The 22527-nt window shown below is 31.9% G+C and overlaps 2 protein-coding genes across 3 annotated transcripts; one reads left to right on the top strand and one right to left on the bottom strand.

The window, feature by feature from the left end:
* The first annotated feature begins 273 nt into the window (after window positions 1-273).
* On the top strand, window positions 274-7085 carry LOC132757377 (beta-1,3-galactosyltransferase 1-like). Its single transcript, XM_060748645.1, has 2 exons — window positions 274-352; window positions 4618-7085. The coding sequence occupies exon 2, from the start codon at window positions 4720-4722 to the stop codon at window positions 6031-6033; it is 1314 nt and encodes a 437-aa protein (XP_060604628.1). The 5' UTR covers window positions 274-352; window positions 4618-4719; the 3' UTR covers window positions 6034-7085.
* Window positions 7086-12322: 5237 nt separating this feature from the next.
* On the bottom strand, window positions 12323-19313 carry LOC132757376 (uncharacterized). 2 transcript variants are annotated; one of them, XM_060748643.1, is made up of 3 exons: window positions 19197-19313; window positions 17937-18663; window positions 12323-12864 (listed from the first exon to the last, which is right to left on the bottom strand). In XM_060748643.1, the coding sequence occupies exons 2-3, from the start codon at window positions 18652-18654 to the stop codon at window positions 12491-12493; spliced, it is 1092 nt and encodes a 363-aa protein (XP_060604626.1). In that variant the 5' UTR covers window positions 18655-18663; window positions 19197-19313; the 3' UTR covers window positions 12323-12490. The 2 variants fall into 2 exon arrangements, with proteins under 2 accessions (XP_060604626.1, XP_060604627.1); XM_060748644.1 differs by having other exon boundaries at window positions 12323-12822.
* Window positions 19314-22527: the final 3214 nt, after the last annotated feature.

The following is a 22527-nucleotide window of genomic DNA, read 5'->3' as shown; positions in this document are numbered from 1 at the left end:
TACTTAAATGTGAACTACAATATTTATATGAAATGGCGGGAAAGCTGTTGCAATAAATAAATGAAAATAATTATAATTTTATCACAGAAGACATTTTTTTTGCAAGTTTTGTTTATTTAATCAGGTATGATAATTGTTCAAATAGACATCTAATTCAATTATTTATGACACAGAAACAAAACCAATAAAGTCCATTTGAAGCATTCCTACAAAACTTGTTTCAGATCGTTTGTAAATAATTTATAAGGGTATTGAATACATAGACATGCGCGTTGGCAACTGTAGCGCGCGATCTCAGTTTCAGGAACTCTACTGTTGTCATATTGAAAATTCGATTCATTGGTAACTTCACGTAAGTACAATTATATTATCATTATTACTTTTATTATTGTCATTATTATTAGCATTTTGTTGTAATAGTTTCTAATTATACAATAATATAATTTAGTTAAACATTATTGTAAAACAAATTTAATGAAAATTATATAAAACACGTATTTCAATCAACGCTTGAAACACTAAATATTTAAAATGGACTCGTTCATCTGTCAATCTCGCCGCCTGACCTTGGTTTGCATGATTTCATGATGATGATGATGATTATCATTATCGTAATTTCGTAATTTCTTTCCGAAATATGATTAATATTTGATATGCAAGATACCAAAATTAACACCGGATGATATTATAGAAGGGAAGATCGAGCTCTCGGGTAACTCGGAAACTCGGCAGCTCCTCGTTACCGCCGTAAACGGTTACCCTCCAGCTAGATATTCCGGTCTGTGCCGGTAGCTGGTGTAAGATCCTTATAGCATAGACTTTGCCAGCACTTTTGATTTCCACTTAACCCTACACTTCTCTCATCACTAGTTTAGAATAGCATATAAATAATTAATAGGTAACATGAAAAGAAATCAATTTTGCTGAATGGATTGAATGAAAGATTGAAAGGTTGTATCACACTGCCAGACAGACTAGTGACAGATAAGAAAGAAATTTACAAAATGTAAATATTTAAATGAATTAAACAAGCATTTTGTCAATATATCAAATGTCATACATATAACAAAGTTTTCAAATACAGTTTTTTTTAAACTTGAAAGAAACTTTAGTCCAAAAGCTGAAATATCATGAATTTAATATTGGATCAATTACACCGTTTGAAGTAAAACTTATTTTATTGAAAAACTGAATAATAAAAAATCTACAGGATAGATGGAATTTGGCCTAACATCATCAAACATTGTGGAGATTATATTACACCAATAATTGCAACAATTATCAATAATAGTATTAAAAATCTGGAAACAAAGTGACCCCTCGGAAGCATTAATCACAACAAAATTACAAGAGAACTGCAGACTCGGTTTGATTGAGTCTGTACATGAGGGATAATGAATACGTGCAACATCCCTCACGCCCCCTAGCACCGGCTTGAGCGGTACTCAATTCTCAACACTTAATAGTGCTGGCATCAATGATCCCGAAGGACCAGAAAAATATAACAACACTGAAGTGAAGTACGGGGCTAAAGCTATTTTCCCAGATGATTTAAAAAGGGCTAAAGTTATACCTATCATTAAATCGGGGGATAAGAATGAAGCAAATAATTATTGACCGATATCAATTTTGTCAACTATATCCAAAATATTTGAGCGCCATATTGCCAAACAAATTCACTCATTTTTGAAAACAAAACAAAATAATTCATGATAAACAATCAGGATTTCGCAAAAATCATTCTTGCAATACTGCACTCATTAGTTTAATAGATACTTGGTTAAAAGATGTTGACAGTGGAAAAAATATCGGGTTTAAAGAAAGCCTTTGATTTGCATACTTTTGCATAAACTTAAGCTTTATCTTTTTTTAAAAAATGCCGTTAAGTTTTTGAGTCATATCTTTCTAACAGAATCCAACTGGTTAAGATAGGTTATCTTTAATCTCAGACAATGAAAATAATTTCCGGTGTTCCACAAGGTTCAATATAAGGACCTTTATTATTTTTAATATACATAAATGACATAGCTTTCATTGGTAATGATATAAAAATTGATTTATACGCAGACGATTCTACTCTTTATGAGTCAGGAGAAAATATATCAAAAGTAGAAGTAAAACTTCAAGATCATTTAAATAACATTGAGAAATGGTGAAAAACAATAATATGGCCTTAAATCCAGATAAATCAAAATGTATGGTAATAGGAACAAGACAAAAAGTAAATATTATGAGAAAATTGTATCTTAAGATAAATGAAAAAGTTCTTGAAAATGTAACTGATCAAAAAGTCCTGGGTATTTGCATAGATGGCACTTGTAAATTGGCTATGTTTGTAAGAAACTTAACGGAAAATTTGCTTTATTGAAAAAAAATATCGTGTTTTTTTTAACTTTGATTTGAAATTATTGTGTTATTGCCTACTATGGACTATTGTTATATTATATTGGGTAAAGGAAACACAAACTACATAAATACTGTTTGTAAATTACAAAAACGAAATGCTAAAATCATTTTATAGCAACCACAAAGATCTCCGTCAATGAAGCTATTCGAAGCTCTTAACTGGTTACCGTTCGTTGACAGATGTAAATACCACACGGCGGTGCTTGTTTTTAAAACTTAAAAATAACATGGCACCGACTTATATGACAGAACTGATGACTTTATCCGACAACAAAATATACAACTTAAGATCTAGGTCACGAAGAGATATTGTATTATGGACAAGACCTAAAACAAATTATATTAAAGACACATTTTATAATTATGCCATGAACATTTTGATCAATATACCTTTAAATATTCTTAATGTTAATAACCTTAAATGTTTTTAAGAAAAATACGAAACATATCTTGATGTTCATATGAATGAATAAACGAACGAACGAATGAACAAACGAATAATGCAATTTATACGTATATGTTCAAACAAAATGTTTTTTTTCGACAATCGACAATTTCAAATTGTCAGATCAAACCAAAACCTTGGATAAATTATTCAGCTGATCGATATCATCAAAGGCTAAAGAAAGTTTTAATTCCTTTGAAAATGTTCAAGAGATACTAAAAATCGAAGAGTAAAAAAGTTTATCCTCAACTCAACTTTATTAGGCAATCGTTATCTACATTTTCAATCAATGCCATTGGCCAAAACATAATGATACAGACATGAAAATATGGTCGCAGCATACATTGTATAATCATAATATAAGTTCATACTAAATAGTTCATATAATACATTTTTGTTTGATTCTAAAGTCACAATACTGCATATACCATGAGTCTACTTACCAACTTAACTGGTTGAAAAAGACCACACAGGGCGTGTTCATGGGCATTATTTCAGGCACGAGCAGGCACCTAGGTAGAACCATCCAGTTGTCCGGTTTAGTGCAATGGGTGGAGTGATGGACTGTAAACCGGGCGACCTATGTTCGATTCCCGGACGTTGCAGGTCATTTTCGTTGTGATTGATCCTGAAATCCTTTCTACGGTCGGTCATTCGCACTGTACCTCTGCTCTGGCATGTACAGAAGTTATCAGTTCCTTGCAAAACTGACGGCAACTAGTACTCGTAAACTGTATGACAGTCTGTCCAGGAACGATTTGGTGGCTGAACTGCGCTCTGGTAAATTCAGTGTGACTTACTACCGTGATCCGGAGTGAAAACTTCCAGCACCACTGAGTAGAACCATCGACGTTCTGCACGCTTACTTGATAATTTCTAAGCACGAGCATATAGTCACGTATTGGTGATAAATAGTTAACATGATACATCTAATTAATCATTTATTACTGGATATCAATTTCATCTCATTGATTGAATATTTTACTTTAGTTGATAACATATATCGTTATGATCTATGAATTAGACTCGACCTGCTATAGGTTTTAGAAGAATCAATTGGTAGTTGAAATAGTAACTTTTCTGCTAATAGGATATACCTTCTTTTATTATACAATGGAATTCTTTCATCCGGGTTATCTACAGACTACGTGATAATATTGTGACCTGTGATCTGGAACGCGCGGAATCCAGCATCGTGTGAAACAAATAAACTGCTTTGGTTTTAATATTTACAGTATTTTTTGGCACTAATAATTATAATTGAATAAATACATTACATATGTGATGATCAGTATATGGATATAAACTTCAGCTTGAAATATTAGCGCATACTCATTATGTAGCCCGGGTGTACAGGATCCCGGATTTTTCTACCGTTGTGACACGTGACCATATGTATATCTCTCCTATTTATTTATATTGGCTACTGCGTTAGTAACTCAGTAGATTATGCAAATCTGGAGGCAAGTGACTTTAATTATTACTCAACTTTTATATGACGAATGGTAAATTCTTTTTAAAAATAACATTTTCAGCTTGCAGACAGACCATCATCCTTAATGCCCAGCGATCCATGCATTACAAATTCAATGATCTCACTATTTTGTTAAACGAACTAAGTGGTACCCTATAGTCCAGATGCATGGAGAAGAATCGTGCGCTGAAAAGTATCAAATTGTTATTACACCATGTTAGGTTTTAAGGGCAATGTGTAATCCCTCTTTTCATCAATATATCAACTTTGTTATTTATATTTTTCATTTTAGCTGGAATATCATGCTTCAAAGGGAAGATGGTTCATAGAACTTCGTCTCTTTTTGACTAGCTTCAACTAAAAGCCTTATTGGACGGACATAAAACAGCAAGTTATGGAGAAAAGACCTATAAGTTTGTGCAAACTCCTTTGTTGTCAAGGACGAAGAAGCCAAAAAAGTGTATTTGTGATATTTGTAATTGGTTTGATATATTTATTATTTATTTTAAACGGGGAAGCAATTCATCGACACCATGTCCTTAATAGGACAAAATGTTTTCAGAACTTCTTATCCAATCAAAAATGTACATATTTTAATGAAAACATACGGAGGATCTCAACAGAGAGAATAATTGAAGGTAGTGAAAGGCAACCTGTTATGAGTTCGGGAAGAACTTTGACGATAAACATAGCTGTGCAAGGTACTAACTTAACAAAGCTGTCAAGTAAAACTTCAAGTGATCTAAAACATACACATTTTACCGAAAATACGGAAAACGATTTTACAAAAATCACATTAAAACCTAACTTTTCACAAATGATAAATGCATCGCAACAAGTAACAACAATTAGCGCTCCATACCTATTGCAGAACAAAAACCTTTGCTCGTCCGTCAAAAACTTGTCTACATTGATAATAGTGCATACAGCATGTGACCATTTTACGAGGCGACAACTGGCAAGGCAAACTTGGGCCAACCACACATTTTATACAACAATTGGGGAGTTTAGAATACTGTTTCTTTTAGGAAAACCCAAGTCTGAAACAATACAAAAAATGATACGTGATGAAAGTGAAAAATATGAAGACGTTCTACAGGGCAACTTCAACGATACTTATCATAATTTGACGTTGAAAGGAGTAATGGCATACAAATGGTTATCTGAGAGATGCAAAAACGCAAAATTTATTTTGAAAATTGATGATGACATAGTAGTTGATTTATTTAAGGTTTTCGTGGACATATTGCCGAAATATTCTACCCTCAAGCGTCAGATTGTTTGCAATCATATATATAAAGATACAATGCCTATTATAAGAAAGAACAATAGCAAATGGTTTGTCCACCATAGACATTTTAGAGGAAGAAATGCGTATCCTACAGATTATTGTTCTGGCTTTATGATTTTATTTACAAATGACTTAATGCCGTTGTTTTTCAGCTCTTCTAAAGTTACACCATTTTTCTGGGTCGACGATGTGTATTTGTATGGCCTAGTGCCGGGCAATGTTCCCGGTGTAAAATATTCCTCATTTCAGGGACAATGGCATATGTTGGACGGGCAAAAGGCGTTGAGATGCTACAGGAACGCTACAAGAAACTGTGATTACCTGGCTATTGGAGGCGGTGGAAAAGCAGAAACAGAAGACATCTGGAGTCACATTGTGAAACGTTACTTTCTTTCAATATTAGCAAGGAAACATTGAAATGTTTTCAATACATATTTAGTTATTTTGATCAATATTGAAACATTTAATGCATTGCCGAAAATATCTTAAATATCTACCCAAGGTAATGCAATAACGTATCACATGTCTTATAGGAACTCAGGGTTATATATATAGACAATTTCTTAGAAACAATTTGCAAAAAAAAAAAGATATTAAAACCTAAACAAGTGATAGAATGATGGACGGTAGTATTATATTTTTTTCTCAGTTTCTAATAAAACTGTTCTATACTTACTATAACAAATAACACAGCGTCCGAACGTGATATTTCATTACTTGTACATATAAGTGATATATTTAAGTATTATCAAATAATAATATTCAATGTGGCTTAGGGCTTGCCTTTATTGGTTAAGGCCAAGAAATTGCAGCAATATCACTCTCGCCCCTTAGCACCGGCTTGAGCGATACTCAATAAAAGGCGACTACGTGGGTTTGAATGACTGGATATTATGCGTCTCCTTGCTCATGCAGTTGAGGTGGTCTTGGCCCCTGGTGTTGCTTTGCAATTTGTTACACCCAAAGTTAGTCGCATTTTTTGCCGTATCCGAGATTAGCGCCATAATACCTATCCTGTGTTGCTTCGCCGTAAAACCAACCACACAAATAATTAAATTATTACTTTGCTGAAACGCTTAAATTTGTACTTTTTAAATTAAGATGAAAGAAGCTGAATTAAAAGGAAGTCCGAGCGTTAGCTTTCCTATATTTTGCAAAAGTTATTATACTATTAATTATATCATGTCAACATTTTATAACAAATTTGGTCATTCTGAAAGCTCTTTGTTTTATTTTACAAATTTTCTGTATGTCTCTACGAATTATCAGGATAACGCATTTCTTTTATTGTGAAGCTCATATGTTGCATTCAATTATGTTTATATTACATAGCTAGAATATATATTTTTGTGAAAATTAAATTTTATTAATTATTTCTGTCAAAAATAAAATATCAGGTTTTCTGTTATTGTTGTATATGCTTAATATGTTCGTATTGTTACTGAAATGAATTCGAAAAATAAATTAGTTTTTTCGCCTCATGTTATTTTAAAGAAGATTTCAGGTGCAATAAATGAAGTTAAATCACCTGACATTGCTGGTTTTCAATGCATAAGTTTTAAATGTTTAAATTTTAAGAAAAAGTTTATCAAGATATCGTTAAAATCACTGGAAAGAACATTTTTAACTTATTTATCTATTTTAAAATACCAAATAATGCTTTTTAATTAATTTGCTACTTACCCGTTTATAATACGCCCTTTACACATCGTATAACCGGTGCAAGTGGTGACAGATTGCTTCAATCTAAAATGTACTGACTACTACAGATAGCTTATAAATTCAGTTGGTATATTCATAATTCGCAAATCATCTGATTATTGTCTCAGGTTAATGTACATTTAGGCTCTCGTTGACCGCCGTACAGTGACCTAATTTTGGCTCAAAATTCATATCTTTGGCTAATACTCCAATTATCACCACCTTGTTCTTCAAAACTAACTCCCTATGGGCATGACTGGGGACATGTCCGGGGTCCATACTCCTTACGGGCGGATGGACCCTCATTATGCATAGACTACACACATATTACGCAAATAAGGTCAATTTTATTGCTCAAGACTTCATGTCCATTGACTGGGGATGTAATACGGTAATTTTTTGCTCGTTTCCAAGTTTCATAAATATGTTTTGAGTGGGTTCAAATGACAGCTTGGAAAAACCGTGAAAATGGTTGGTCTTTGGGTCCAAAATACCTGATGTTTGAAATTAATTAAGAGATTTCGTCTTACACAGAAATAATAACCACTAGGGGTCGCGCATGCAAAACATCAACCAAATGTTGTTTTTTATGAGAATGTTACAGGCGTCCAAAAATGCCCGGTTGCAGTGAAAATGCTGCCGTTTGCTGACATAAATGTATTTTTCGAGGCTGTCAATGACAGAAACGCGTTTTCCGTATTTTCGTTAAAAAGTGTATTTTTTTTAGATCTTTTGAAGTGACATTTCAACAAAAAATCAAGATCACCCTTTCATTATTTATTTTTTTGTATTTTCCCCTTTTTCCACAATTTAGACTTTAAGCTATGTTTTGTTATTTTTATGTCATGCTAGAAAAGTTATCAATGCAATAGGTGAATCGAAAAAGCTTTTTTATTAAAACAACGACCAAAGTGTACTGTGAATAGAGCAATTAACATGAACATTCAAGTTAGTAAGTCTTATCTGTTATGTCACTCACTTCTGAGTTCATAGAGATAGGGTTATTCTTCATAGTTTCATACAATGTAAAATCGCTTTGAATGGATGGATGTCGTTTGAATTTTAAATAACGTTTATTGTGTATCTTCGAAATACACCTATCGCTTTATTATCTTCTCCATCTTGACAACATATTACAATATTAATGACGCTGTTATAGACACATATACGCATATCGAAAACTGTATTATACAACTTGTTTAAAGTTTAAATTTAATTTAGCTTACAATATGATAACAGAACCATTTAAAGCGAAAACTGGGTAATGCGGTATGGGTAATAAACAATCAAATGTTTCCATACAGGAAACCACCACTTGCCCCTGACAGAACCTGGACCATACAGCTCACAATCCTTAGATTACAGCCAACACATTCAAGTAGGACAAAAAGAAATAAAAAAAGTTAAGCATTAATCACAACAAAATTACTTGAAAATTGTAGATTCGGTTTGACTGTCTGTGCCACTCGCTTTAAGGCAATTTATTGCCATTTTATTCCATACAAACATTTTGGGAGAATTCTTTTTCATAATCCGAACAATAAGTTTTGGCTTCAGAGTTTTAGTTGTTGAGAAATGAAATAATGATAATGTTTCTATTTTTTTTTAAATTCGTGATTTTTTTAAAGTTCAAATTGAAATTTATTTCTCGTAGATTATGCTGCTTAAATGAACTTCACTTCTTGGCAGTAATTTTGTGAAGAAGTTTCGGTCGCTGAGAAAAAGTTTCAGTTAATTGTGGAAAAAAGGATATCAATAAAGTAAATCGTTAAATTTAATTTAGAATCAATAAAGTGAACTTTATCCCGATCATTTGGCTAATTCTAATGTAAATAATTTTGGCAATTTACTTCCTAGTTAAAAGCACTAATTTAAATTCCCAGGCAGAATATCCTAATATATTTTTAAGGTGAAAGAAGAAATTGTCAACTCGAGAATTGGTATATAACCTGCAGGCGAACCGAAATGAATTAAGTAGTACAATATTAAATACGGAGGTATATGAAGGTGTTATCTCCCTTACACCAAAACACATATTGTAAAAAAGTCTATTGAAACTTAACAATGTACTGAATATGGAGTTATGCAAGTGTTATGTGCCACAGGGTGATATAAGAAATATATCCTAGGAGGGTTATATTCAATCAGAACACAGATTTTCTGGCTTATTGAACATGTTGAAGGATATATTGAGGTATAATAAAAAGATTTTTTATGTTTAGAGAGTTTGTCTGAAATAGAGTCATTAAACTGAGGAGTATCTTTAATTGGTCTATACAAATTTACTAACGTTATATCTTTTTCACTTATTTTACAATCAAGAATAATTAAATTAAATTACCATCATTATCATTTTCAATAGCAGTAACTTTACCATGAAAATTATTATAAAAAAAATATGGCAACTCCACGTGACTGTGTATTGTATGTGGAAAAGTAAGTTTCATATCCAAACACTTTGCGTATGAAATGTTCTTCTTGATTTGAGAAACGGGTATCTTGCAACATACTATTAGATAATTTCCTACTTTTTCATTCTCCAAATGATTTGTTTCCATTCCAATAATAGTCATAATTAATCTTATTTATTTATAAAAGTATACAGTAAATGCACATCTATTTTCATAGATATATGCATGTTGTTTTTTTTTGTTTATTAGTTTATCTACTTATTTATTATCATGAAACTATTGAATACGTAAAATGTGATATCCAGATTTTGTTTGTAAATTTTCATGCAGCTAAAATATATGTGAATATAATGTATTGTAGATGATGTACTTTGTACAAGTCTTGATAAAATTTCTGTTCTGTTCTGTTATTTTAGAAAGATGTGTGTTTAATCGCCCGCGGATCTTGCTTATTTCCTTTTTTATCGATTAAAATGACGTAAGAAGTTTGTATTTTTTATGGAAATATACCACTGTAAATACTTTCAATTATTATAGATGTTATTGCATGTGCTACATAATCACCACAGTCATGTAAAATCTATGGGTTTATCCCATTTAACCCTGTTGATTTTTAACGTCTAGTTTCGATATGATATTTTGACTTCCAAAGGAGTGATACAATCTTTGTCATATTCATGAAATGACATGTTTCATCAAGATAATGTTTTCAACTTGAGGAAGTCTCAGCCTCAAATTGTGTCTTTTCTATTGCATTGATATTTGAAATGTTGATAAAATCTTTATTCAAAGGGTTTCAAGTATGAAGCTCCCCATCAATACATGTAATGTTTTCGTGACCGAAAACGAGTGTGTTAGATGATTACCATCATTGTTAGAGATAATTTTTCTTAACCTAAATAAAGAACATATGATAAATAATGTTCAACAAGGAAAGGCGGCGTTCAATGAAAGCAACCAAAGCTTGTGTTGTGTTGTTTTTATAGCATCAATGAACTTTTTTTAACTTTTGCGTTCCATATAAAATAGCTTATTTCTGATCTTCTGATAGTATGTGTGTGGCAAATGTAATAATAAGAGGATGTTTTTTTCGTTTGAGTGAAATATGGAATATATATATATAATTGTATTTATCAGATTTTTCAAACAAAATGGCAAAAGAAGTCCCCATGAAATGAATATAAGTTTTGACTCCGCCCACTTTCATATTTATATCTCATATTTATTTTTAAAAAAATATGAAATATATTTGACTGATATATAGAGGATATTCAAGTTTTTTCTATAAATACATGATTTATTTTCATCGAGTGGTATGAAAATAAATATTTCATGAGTGGCGGTAGCCACGAGTGAAATATGGTAATTTTCATGCCACAAGATGAAAATAAATCATATATTTATAGAAAAAACTTGAATTTTCTGTTTATTATATACATTTTTCTCTTTTTTGACATTAAAATGTAAAAGACTTTCCTTTAAATTTTGTATACTGGCAGAATTTAAAAGAAAGTAGTCCGGCAAGACACCAGTGAAAATACGGAAAATATGTTTCACTGCAGTGATTTCAAAATAAATTTTTACAGTGAAAATACGGAAAATGAAAATACGCATTTTATTTCATCAATATTTCTCAATATTTCATTTATAAGTATATAATAAATCACCATATTTCATGGGTAAAATTAAATAAAGCTAGAATTTTCTTTAATTTACACTGATTAACACTCAATTTTAAGGTCAAATTGTTAGCAGTTACAAATACTTTTCATTTTCATTATTATTCAATGAATAGTACTCATAAAGAATGTCATTTTCGTACTCTGAATTTTTAACTCGATATTTCGTCCATGTTCATCTTCCAAAATATTTTCCTGACAAAAAAATTATTCTTATATTTAAATTCATGAATCTGATAATAAAATATCAATATAATACCGCCCGCCAGCAGGAAATAGAAGTAACAAAATCAAAATTTACCATACTCAAAATTTTAAAAAAACGGCTATCCTTGAATTCATGTTATCCTATGGGAAAACTACTTCTTACGCTTTTTTCAGTGTCAGTGTCTGGAGTCAGTGATTTTTCCACTATATTTAACAACCGAATAAAGCATGTTCCCCACCCCCGACCAAAAAAGGATATATCCCCCATGCTATATTTGCCCCTGAAATAACCTGTGCACATTGTACACCAGAACCATGACTTAACAACAGCTGACATGTTTCAGCTAATTGAGAAATTTTGTTGACACCATCACTATAGATAGCCTCTGCTAAGTACCATGCATGTTGAATTAAATGGACGTTGAAAATTTTAGAAACATGTGTGTGTAAATTCTATTTTCAGTTGTTGAAATCTTATTTCAGGTTTTCCCAATTTTCTGATTTATCATGCTATATTTTCTCCTTTAGAGAGCCACAATTGTTTTGAAAATTGTTTTTTTAAAAATCACTGAGAGTAAGAATAGGAAATATTTGAGCATCCGACAGTTTTCTGCCATTGGATAAATGTAGTAAAATCAACCAAGTATACGTACATGATAACAACTCTTTATTATGTTCAAAAGTCACGTTGCAGCGTCCGTTTTTAAAAATATATATTCAATATCTGAATAAAAATCATAAAACAGACCGTGAAAGCAGTTTTTAAGACATTCATAACAAATGTATTCTTTTTGTTACTGTCCATATTTTCAACAAATATACAGTAATATTGCTTTTACTGCTGTTACAGTTAACTTCACGTATATATTAAACAATTCAAAACCGTGAGGTCAATCGGCGGAACATTTTTGTTATGATATTCTCATTTCTTACTTGATTTCTTACTTGCTTATTATCTTCCATTACTTTAACACACTTATCGTGAATTTGGTTTGCTTCCGGAGTTGTACAGATCACATTTCCGGCTCCGTTCGGACATTTTCGACCTGCTTCAAAACCGAAACTTGAATCGTCTTTCCAGAAACGTCTTATCCAAGGAAACGGAAACCTGTACTTTTCTTTTCCCGTGTTAATATCTTTGAAAATAAATGCCGTATCTTTTATCGATAGCGTCATCTCTCCTTCCATAGCACAAATCTTTGTTAGATCTGAAGGTTCAATGTTAACTTGAAACTCATCATGTTCATGCTCTAGAATGATAAAAAAGCTACAAGAAATGATTTCTACAAAACGAATAAAATCAATGAAAACTTATCGACGTAAACTCTTGGCTTCATTTTCTTTCATAAGATTACCCATTCATTGACTTGTATTAGAATTATAAAATGGTTTTGTCTAAACAAATCAATTTAATATTTTCAGCGTGGAAAATTCAAATCATACCAATCTATCGTCCCATAATTGTAACCTATATGACAGAATTAGGTACTGCTGATTTTTTAAAAATTCAAAATGTAAGAAATAAGCAACGAGATAAAATAAATTCTTTTTATTCCATTCCTGCTGGCGCTTCAATGAACAACGTTAAGTTAAAATAAATAGTGTGCTTAATCTTCGCGTCTCGTTTTGCTCATTTATTCACTTGCGGCAATGGGCCATATCATACCATCAATGTCAGATTGATTGTTTAAAAAAATATTTCAATAAAAAAGAATATGATAAACAAGATCAAAAAGGAAAGGCGGCGTTCAATGAACGCAACCCCCATATGACCCAGCAGCAAGAACCAGTGGCAAGGAGCCAAGGCGACCCCGAACAAAAACAGGACAGGGCAAATACATTTTCCTTAAACTTTAATGTAAAAAAGGAAAAAGAGGACTTCCTAAAGAAAGTCCAAAAGGCCAAAATTGAAAATGTTGCAGGCTTGGCTAGATAAAACCTGTTCATGTACGGTGCTGTAAAGTGCAAACTATCGTACACGCCCCTAACACCAGCTGAAGCAGAATTCAACATTTTACTATGTAAATGGTGACATTTTGTTTTTATAAACATCCGCAGATGAGTTCACACGGTTGTTATCATAGAACCTTTAATATAACACTTTCGGGTTATTCCATGAAAAGCTTATATGACCCGTAGTAAATGAAAGCGTGTGTCCTACACGAGAAATCAATGGGTGGAACTAAATACATAGAATTTAAAAAGAGAAGTAGAGATTATAAAGTCATGCATATCACAGATAAGACATCAAACGACATATTTAAAAAGCGTTTAAGATACTATCAGCTTTCAATACTAAGGTTGATTCAACAGTATTCAAGTTGGGATATCGAACCAACTAAGTTAAAAGCAAAAAATGTCCAAAGAAAAAATACCACAAACACAACAGTAATTATCGTGTTGAACGATTTTAAACTCTATAATATGAAAAACAAAACAATCGTTCAAAATACACAGGATCATAAACCAGATCATTGTATCATTTTAAAAATCGTCAGATAGATTCCATCGTACAAGAAATTATATTGAAAGAATTTCTGGATATAAGACCGTTTTGATAAGGCGAGGGTATGCACGGTCGTATTTTTATATTCCTGCCAAAATTTGCGCTATAGGCCAGTCAATATAAAGATACACCTAGAACTAATTGCAAAAGAATTTTTATCAACACCTTACGAAAGAACTTAATCTTAAGTGCTTACCATAAAAAGTCCCGAATTTTTGCATTTGCAATTAAAAAGATGAAAGCGGTTTTATGTAGCGATTTTTTCCATTTTAAAACTTGCTCCAACTACGCTACCATACCAGTAGATTTCACGCACATTGTGACGTCACGGAAATAAGTATGGCGGCGCCCTTATTGAATCTAAAACGGCTGTCAACAACCTTCGTTTTGGAACTTCTGAACCGTTTGGGGGTAAAGTACAAGGTTTTTAATTAAAATCTAGGAAGGTTTATATATAACCAATATTTTTCAGATGTTTATATCACAAATCTTTCGACGATAACGTTTAAACAATAAAGAAATCAGCGAATAGTTCATGCTTACGTCATTGTAAAAAAATAATTCTAAAAATAAAAATACTTTGAAATTGCATGCAAAAAAAACCTACACGCGTATAATTTAATTTTCTTCATTTGCATTTTGTTATTTATTTATTATTTATACGAAACAAAAAGAATGAATCGATAATGGTACTTCAGTTTTTGACGACATTTTGTACTACGGAAGCAAATACGGAACATAAATCTAACATTTGGTTTATTATTTTTGTTACTCTATTTTGATTTATTTTTCGCGTTTAATAAAGTTTTATCATTGTAGGAACACAAGTAAAATTCAAGATGACTGTCTAGGAATTTCTATGTGTCATTGCCAAATATAATAATGGCAAGATCATACTGCTAGCTTTTCAATTTGTTGTAAATTGCGAGATAATAAAATTAACAAACTCATAGTCATCAAACTTTGTCTTATTTTGAATCACGACCGTTTTTTAATTAAGTCAACAATCATTAACACTTTAATAAAATAGCAATGTAATAATATTTGAATTTACCAGAACACAGTTTAGCCACCGCATCATTCCTGAGGAAACTCAAGTATTTTACCAGTACTATTGCCTTCATTTACTCAATGAATTGTAACTTCTGTACCAGAACAGATGTACAGTGCGAATTACTCATGATCAATCGCAACGTAGGTGACCTACACAGTCCTGGAAATCAACCCAGGTCTGTGTAGGTCACAGTCTAACGTTCTACCTACTGAGCTAACCGTATGGCTCTAAAGATTAGATCTTCTTATGTTTATTTGTAGATCTGACGATGACCAAAACAACGTCACGCTTATCTGACATTTTAATCAGCCAATCAGTGCTCGCTTTTGCGTTGACGAAAATGGAGGATTTATATTTTTAATCGCTGGAAACCAGACACGTGTTAACAGTTATGCGATTGACACGATTTCGAGACATTACATTTGAACAAAAATGACGATGCCCTTTGACACTTTTTAGTGTCATTTAGATAAATGGCCTGGATTTAACGCCTCGATACCAAGATTGATAGAATCTAATGTTTCGCAGAAATCATATTCTTAATCTATACTTAATTATTTTTCTAAGGCAAAATCAAATTATGGGTGACGTAAATAATTCATTGTAAGTTTGCTAAAATAACCTGATTAGAAAATCCAAATCGGCAAAAAGTTGAAAATGAGTTACTGGCAATAAGATCTACATGTAAACACAATAAGATAGAAAACATCAGTCAGATTGGCGTTGGGCTGTAAACCGGCCGATTCAAGCAAGGTGAATGTCACTTTTGTTGTGTTTGATCATGAAATCTTTCTACAGTCATTTGCATTATACCACTACTCTGGCATGTACGGAGGAAAGCAAAGGCATTTAGTACATATCCTGCACAGGAATGGCGCCGTGGCTGAGCTGTGCTCTGGTGAATTCAATTTGACTTGCATGGGTAAATAAGTTAGTATACTCTGTGTATGCCAATCGTTACTCAACCAAATAGAAATGAATATTGACATGTGTAAATTTAAACTGGTACTATTTAAATGAAATCAAACATAAATTATATCTTTATTTGCATTTTTGAAAAATTGTAATCTTTAATAATTTTGTATTTTTGATATTTTGTAAAGGGGTGGGGAAAAAGTAACCCCCATTTTTATAGACAGTGAATATACTTGTTATACTATTAGTGTAAGTTTATTTGAGATTGCTGAGCTAATATATTTTAAGTTTAAACTTGGCAATTTTTGTTAGTATAGCAAGGATAAGGTAATCGTTAATTTATATAAACTATATATAAACACAATTAATGAACAAATGTTTTTTTCTTTTTTTTTTTCTCAAGGAAACATGGTGCATTTAAGATTAATAATATAAACCTGACGCCTAACAGCTCAGGCTATATATGCAAACAACCACTAATAAAGGGTAAAAACATCTTTAATTATAAAATTGAAACGTTTCATTAACTGATTTACTATCTTCTTGTGGGGCGGGGAGTGGATAAGGTCGTTGGCTTTAAACCATAAACCTCTCACCAATGTATGTTTTAACTTTGAGCCATATAAGGGCCACATTCTTTCATGTGAGGCGACTATTCAGCTAGCTTGTTCTACCCAGGCGTCCGTTTGTGCCTGAAATAATGCACGGCGAGGTCCCTGTAGTCATCATTTCCATGGTTATCTTAAAAGACGCCATGTTACTTTTATAGTGTTGGTGAGACGGTAACCACAAACAAAATATAATTCTCGATTCAATTAATTATTTTATCAATTACTTATTACACAATCCTGCAATACAGCCACTGTTTATCTCTTCGTGATTGTAATGGACAACTAAATTAGTTCGAATTGCTGGAGTCTATGCACATCTCTATGCACAAGCAGGTGAGGTTATCTGGTGTTGCTTTAAGTTTTAACACCCGAGGTTAGCCAACTTATCTTTCCTATTTCGGCGCACATAGCCAAATTTGTGTTTGTGCGCCATAAAACCAACCAACCAAACAAAATCTATTCTGCAACAATACCTGTAACCATGAGTAAATAAATGTTGGACGTTGCTATGATAGCGCCAGCACGGCAGCAGTCGAACATCATCAGAGGCTCATACCTTATAATTACATTTTTTAGTGTTAAAAACGTTCCTTTGAACCATAAAATGGATTTAATATGTTTTGTTTGATGAAATGACTGTCAAAATCTTATTTACTTTAATGATGTTGTCGGGAATTATTTCTGGAATACATTTGTTATACTTTTGTAAAATGCATTAGTGGGTGGGGTAATATTATTTTGCAGTTTAAGTAAAAAGTTACTAATCATATGATAATTTTATTATTATTCGTTGACACTATGATTTTGTTATTTATTATTTGATATTGTAATGATAATTACTTAAAACAATTTTAAAATTTACAATAAATATTGATATGTAAACTGACATCCTGATTTTGTATATTTTTCATGAAATCCAAGGTACCAAGTAATTCAGGCATCATTTTCTCAGCAATGGCAGCAGCAAAAGTTCGGGACTTTTTATGGATAATTGTACATATATAGTAGTTTCAGAAAAACAAACTTTTAAAACTTTTGCAATTAGTTCTAGGTTGACCCCCAAATTAGGGTATATTGACTAGACTACTATTATCTGTAATATTCGTAATTTTAGAAAAAGTTGAATTACCTCTTCAGCGCTTATATCTGTAATATTCGTTATTCTAGAAAAAGCAAAATTACCTCTACAGCGCTTATACCTGTAATATTCGTTATTCTAGAAAAAGCAAAAATTACCTCTCAGGTCTACATAAAAAATGGCACTATCTTCTTCCGTACTTCCAACCTCCAAAGGATTATACTTCTCTTGTCCTTCCATCATTTCGGCTGCAGACCCACTGTCTAAATCATCGTCAGGTCCATTATTTAATTCATCGACAGATCCAATGTTTAAATCGTCGTTACAGCTTTTAGTGTCAGCAGAAGAAGTTGTTTGTATGTTCAAATGCTGCATTTTCTTATCGTCCATAGACAAAGAATCGTTTACTAACTTAGAATGTCCTGGTTTACCTTCATCAAAATTAATTTCCTCATAATTATCGTCTTTCACAGGACGTGCACTTGGTTCTTCATACTGAATTGGGACTTGTTCATTTTCAGCATAATCATAAACATCCATTTCACTATTTTCTTTGTTAGTCTTTATTGGTTCTGGGGGATCAATTTTTTTCCAGAATGTTTTTGCTGAGCTTTCAGTCACAGTAAAATAGATCTCGCAGGCAACATCTTCAAGATGTCGAAATAAATATTCACCCTTTTCATTTTTGTGTATTTCAAATAATCGTTCATCTGCTATTAGAATGTTATCGTCAATTCTAACATACTTTGCATCGTCAAGAAATGCAAGACGTTTTGAGGAAGTTTTTGTTTTTAGGATCCAATACTTGCCGACTTTGTTTAGAGCGAAACTCTGACTTTCTTCTTTAAATTCTTTCGTTTCATCGTTAGACGTCATACTTCAGCACTGTGAGAATGTAAATGAATAATATAATTGGAAATTAGAAATTTGATCGCTTAAAAGGAAAGCAAAAGTTTTGTGTTGTTGTTGTTTTTCTTTGTGGTGTGGAGGTGTTTTTATGTGTGTGTTCTTTTTTGTTTTTGTTGTTGTTGTTTGTTTGATTTTTGTCAAGGATGTTGTTTGACTCTAGCTGCACATACGGTTGAAATAATGGACTGGTACAAAGCTATAATTTTATTTCATAATCTTTTGAGAGGGTACAAAATTTTCCAAAGTGTTATAATTATTTATATAAGTCCTGCTAACACAGGGAAACACATAATCATATATTGGAGAAAATTCGTTGTAATAGATAGTTGTAATAATTGTTAACACGGATGAAATCCAATTGCATATACTGAGTTTTACCCTTCTATAGCAAAGGCCTTATATATCCCCCTACCCACCCACCTCAACAAATATCATACATTAACAACTTAAATATCTTCTATAATTATATTATTAATGTCAATTAACTTATAAAATGAATTGATAAATACCTTTATATATCTGAATATCACGTTCGAATTAACAAAATTTTAAACAACTCCTTAATATATTTTTTTTTTCAAAAATATTTTGAGCATTGAAAATATCTTAAAACTTTATGCTTTAACTAAAATGTTATCACGTATCATCTTTACTGATGAAGAGCTCGATAACTTAAAAAAACAAAAACATGTACCAAACTTTTCTTTGTTTAACACATAATAGTCGATTGCAAAGCAAATTACAATTTCATAAATCATATTTATTTACTTCCCTTTTCGTATAGAGTTAGTTACTAAAAATTAAATACATTTTTATATGACGTTATGACGGTGGAATAAGAAGGAAAAAAAACTATATTGACAGAATGTATAGAAAAGATTTTTCTACAGTTGGAATGAAAAGTGCCATCATATCATAACATAATCGTTCGTATGCGAAAAAGCACATTTAAATGCAATGAAAATTATATTAACGTACAAACAAATGTATGTTTGAATGTAACGCAATATGAAGTATATTTTCTAATTCAGCTCGTGATTCTAGTGTTTGTGTAAACTATGCTATGTTTCAAAGCTTCTGCTTTAAAATGATGCCAAAATCATGTGCGAAGTCAACCAATTACCAATTTTGTTCACATTAAAAATATATATCAAGAGTAACTTCATGTAAAATACGGCTGGTAAAAGCTCAATGAAAGATCTAAAATACAGTGGTGATCAGTGAATTATGTTCATTTATCACACACGTGTGCCTCTTTTGCGACTCCATTAATACGGTATTGCACGGTCGTACATATAGTTTCATCAAACTCATAACAGCGGTTACTTACTTTATATGTAAACTACGCCGAAGTTTAAAGGGGAGATCACTGAGTGGATATTGTATTTTACGTGAAGTATTTGCGTTATACGACCTATTTTTAATGATTTTCACATCTCTGGAATACAACATATACACATGTTTTTCTTTTGTCAGTTTAGGGCATTTTATAAAATTTGCTTTGTAAGTATTTCACCCACATAAACAGACTTCACTTGTCTTCTCTAAGTCTGTCAACAATAACTTGAATTTTAATGAATATATCCTCTAGGCGAAGATGTTGGTGTAATATCACTTCATCCCAAATGAGCAACGGAATATAAGCAACCAGAATATAGGTCTACATCCATTTAATCTGTTCGTAAGCCACCCTTACCGAGATCTTTCACATTTCCAGGTACACACGTTTAAATGTTTTTTGCAGAACTTCACTAATTAGCCTTTTTAGATAACTGTCACCATGAATTACAAATTACCCATGTTATATGATAGATGACAGTGTTGTATAAATTATATTGATAAGCAACGTGATCATTTTATAATATTCTTCAATATTGATTGATGTTACCCGAGTGTCTGTAAAAATGTTACTTTCAGCATCTCTCTGTCTCATCGACATTCTGGTAAATACATTTCTGTTTACAACGACAGCGTTTTCTGTTCCATCGGGCTAGCTTGGACGCCTTTAAAATTATTTAAAAAAAAAACACTTGGTAAAAGTTAGGTAAGCGTGATCCTAAATGATTGTTTTAATGTATTTTAAACAATCCCTCTATTTATTTTCAAACTTAAACAACAGAAACATCAAACAAACGAACAGAAAACAACATTTTCGCGGATTTTTCCTAAACTGTAAATTTTAACCCGTTCAAAACATATTTTTGAAATGGGAAAACTTGTCCAACATCACCTGCTAGTATACCCAGCCAATGTATTTGTCTTTATTTACGTAATGTTAATGCTCACCGAAATAGAAGATGTGATAAAACAGAATGTTTAACTTAGAAAGGTGTACAGAAAAAAAGAAGCATTAGATATATCTTTTAATACTACACGTTTTTAACGTCGCTTTTCGTTGGATACTCGTGATATTTTATATAAACTATATACACGGCTGTTGTTGAATCATGAAGTTATTTATTTTTTGTCTTAAATAAAAAAAGTTTGCTATATTATTAATTTGTCTAGTTTTATATTCAACAACTCTTTATATTTTAGTTATAACGCTTTTTGACAGGTTGTCTGGCCCTATATAAACGGTTGTTTGAAAATATAACTCGAGCCGCTAGGAATATTTAAAACGAATTTGTAATAAAACAAACTTCAATTTTTTAGACAGAAAGTGAGATTTCTTCATACATTGACAGCAGCCGTGTATATAAAACTATAATACGAGGGTTGTCCCAAAAGTTCGTGACAAATCTTACAGACGGTTCATTTTTAACGCCAATAGATATTAAATCACACATATAACCTATAAGTTTATTATTTTACATAACAATAAATCATTGACGGAACATCTACTCGAGTTACTTCAAATTTTTCAATATTAACGACATTGGTTTGAGTTCCCGGCGCACGTCAAATTATTTTCATTTTGTTAAGAATAGGCTTAAATAAATAACGTATATTTCAAATATCTGATGATATGTCTGCACAATATCACATTGACTATCTTAGATGTTATGTTGACATCATCGTAGAAAATTTCAATTAAATAACTTAAGAAACGAACGACGTACGGAAAAATGAAAATGTCTCATAGAAAATAGGAAAGTTAAAATGGCGACGTCAGAAGAATTTGCGGCGCAGCGAACAGATATCAGGTGGTTCGTTAGTATTTCAAGATGACTGTTAAGATTTTTCAACTAATGTACCCGATAGAACAGTAAAAAACATATTCCGGGCATTTGTTTACAAAAGATATGAACAAAACCAGAGTCCTGTACTTCAGAAAGCGAAAATAGGGAAAAAACGAATAGGAAGACCGATCTCGGTCGCCTATTTCGCACAGTTTAAACAAGTGCAACAAGACCGGAAGTTCGCTTCTAGCAAGAAAATAGTGTATGCTGTCCAAACATTCAACAAAGACAAAAAACTACATAGTATCAGTCCGTAATTGATGATTAATGAGTATAACTGCACCGTCTATGCGTTGAATGCTATGGAAAATAATTGAGATATGCACTTTATATATAGATTTGACGCCGATTTTGACTTTTGACGTGCGCCGCGATTCAAATAGATGTCATGGTATTTATGGCATATTTTGGTTGTTTGTTGATATTTTTCTATGTTAATTTGTGAAAATGTTTCCATAATATGGGTTTTTATGACATCAAAATATCTAATTCGTAACTAGTTAATTTAGCTTTTAAACAATTTTGTCACAGAATATTGGGACAACCCTCGTATATACGTCACGATTATCCAATGAAATGGGAAGACACAAACGTCCAGTATTATAAAGAGCCATATCACCCGTCAAAAAAATCTCATAATAATGATCCTTTCTGAATA

The sequence above is a fragment of the Ruditapes philippinarum genome, unplaced genomic scaffold (genome assembly GCF_026571515.1).
Source record: "Ruditapes philippinarum isolate M1 unplaced genomic scaffold, ASM2657151v2 ctg617_1_1_1_1, whole genome shotgun sequence".
NCBI classification, from domain to species: domain Eukaryota; kingdom Metazoa; phylum Mollusca; class Bivalvia; order Venerida; family Veneridae; genus Ruditapes; species Ruditapes philippinarum.
Note: the sequence above shows the minus strand (reverse complement) of the source record. Positions and strands in the feature narration are given on the sequence as shown.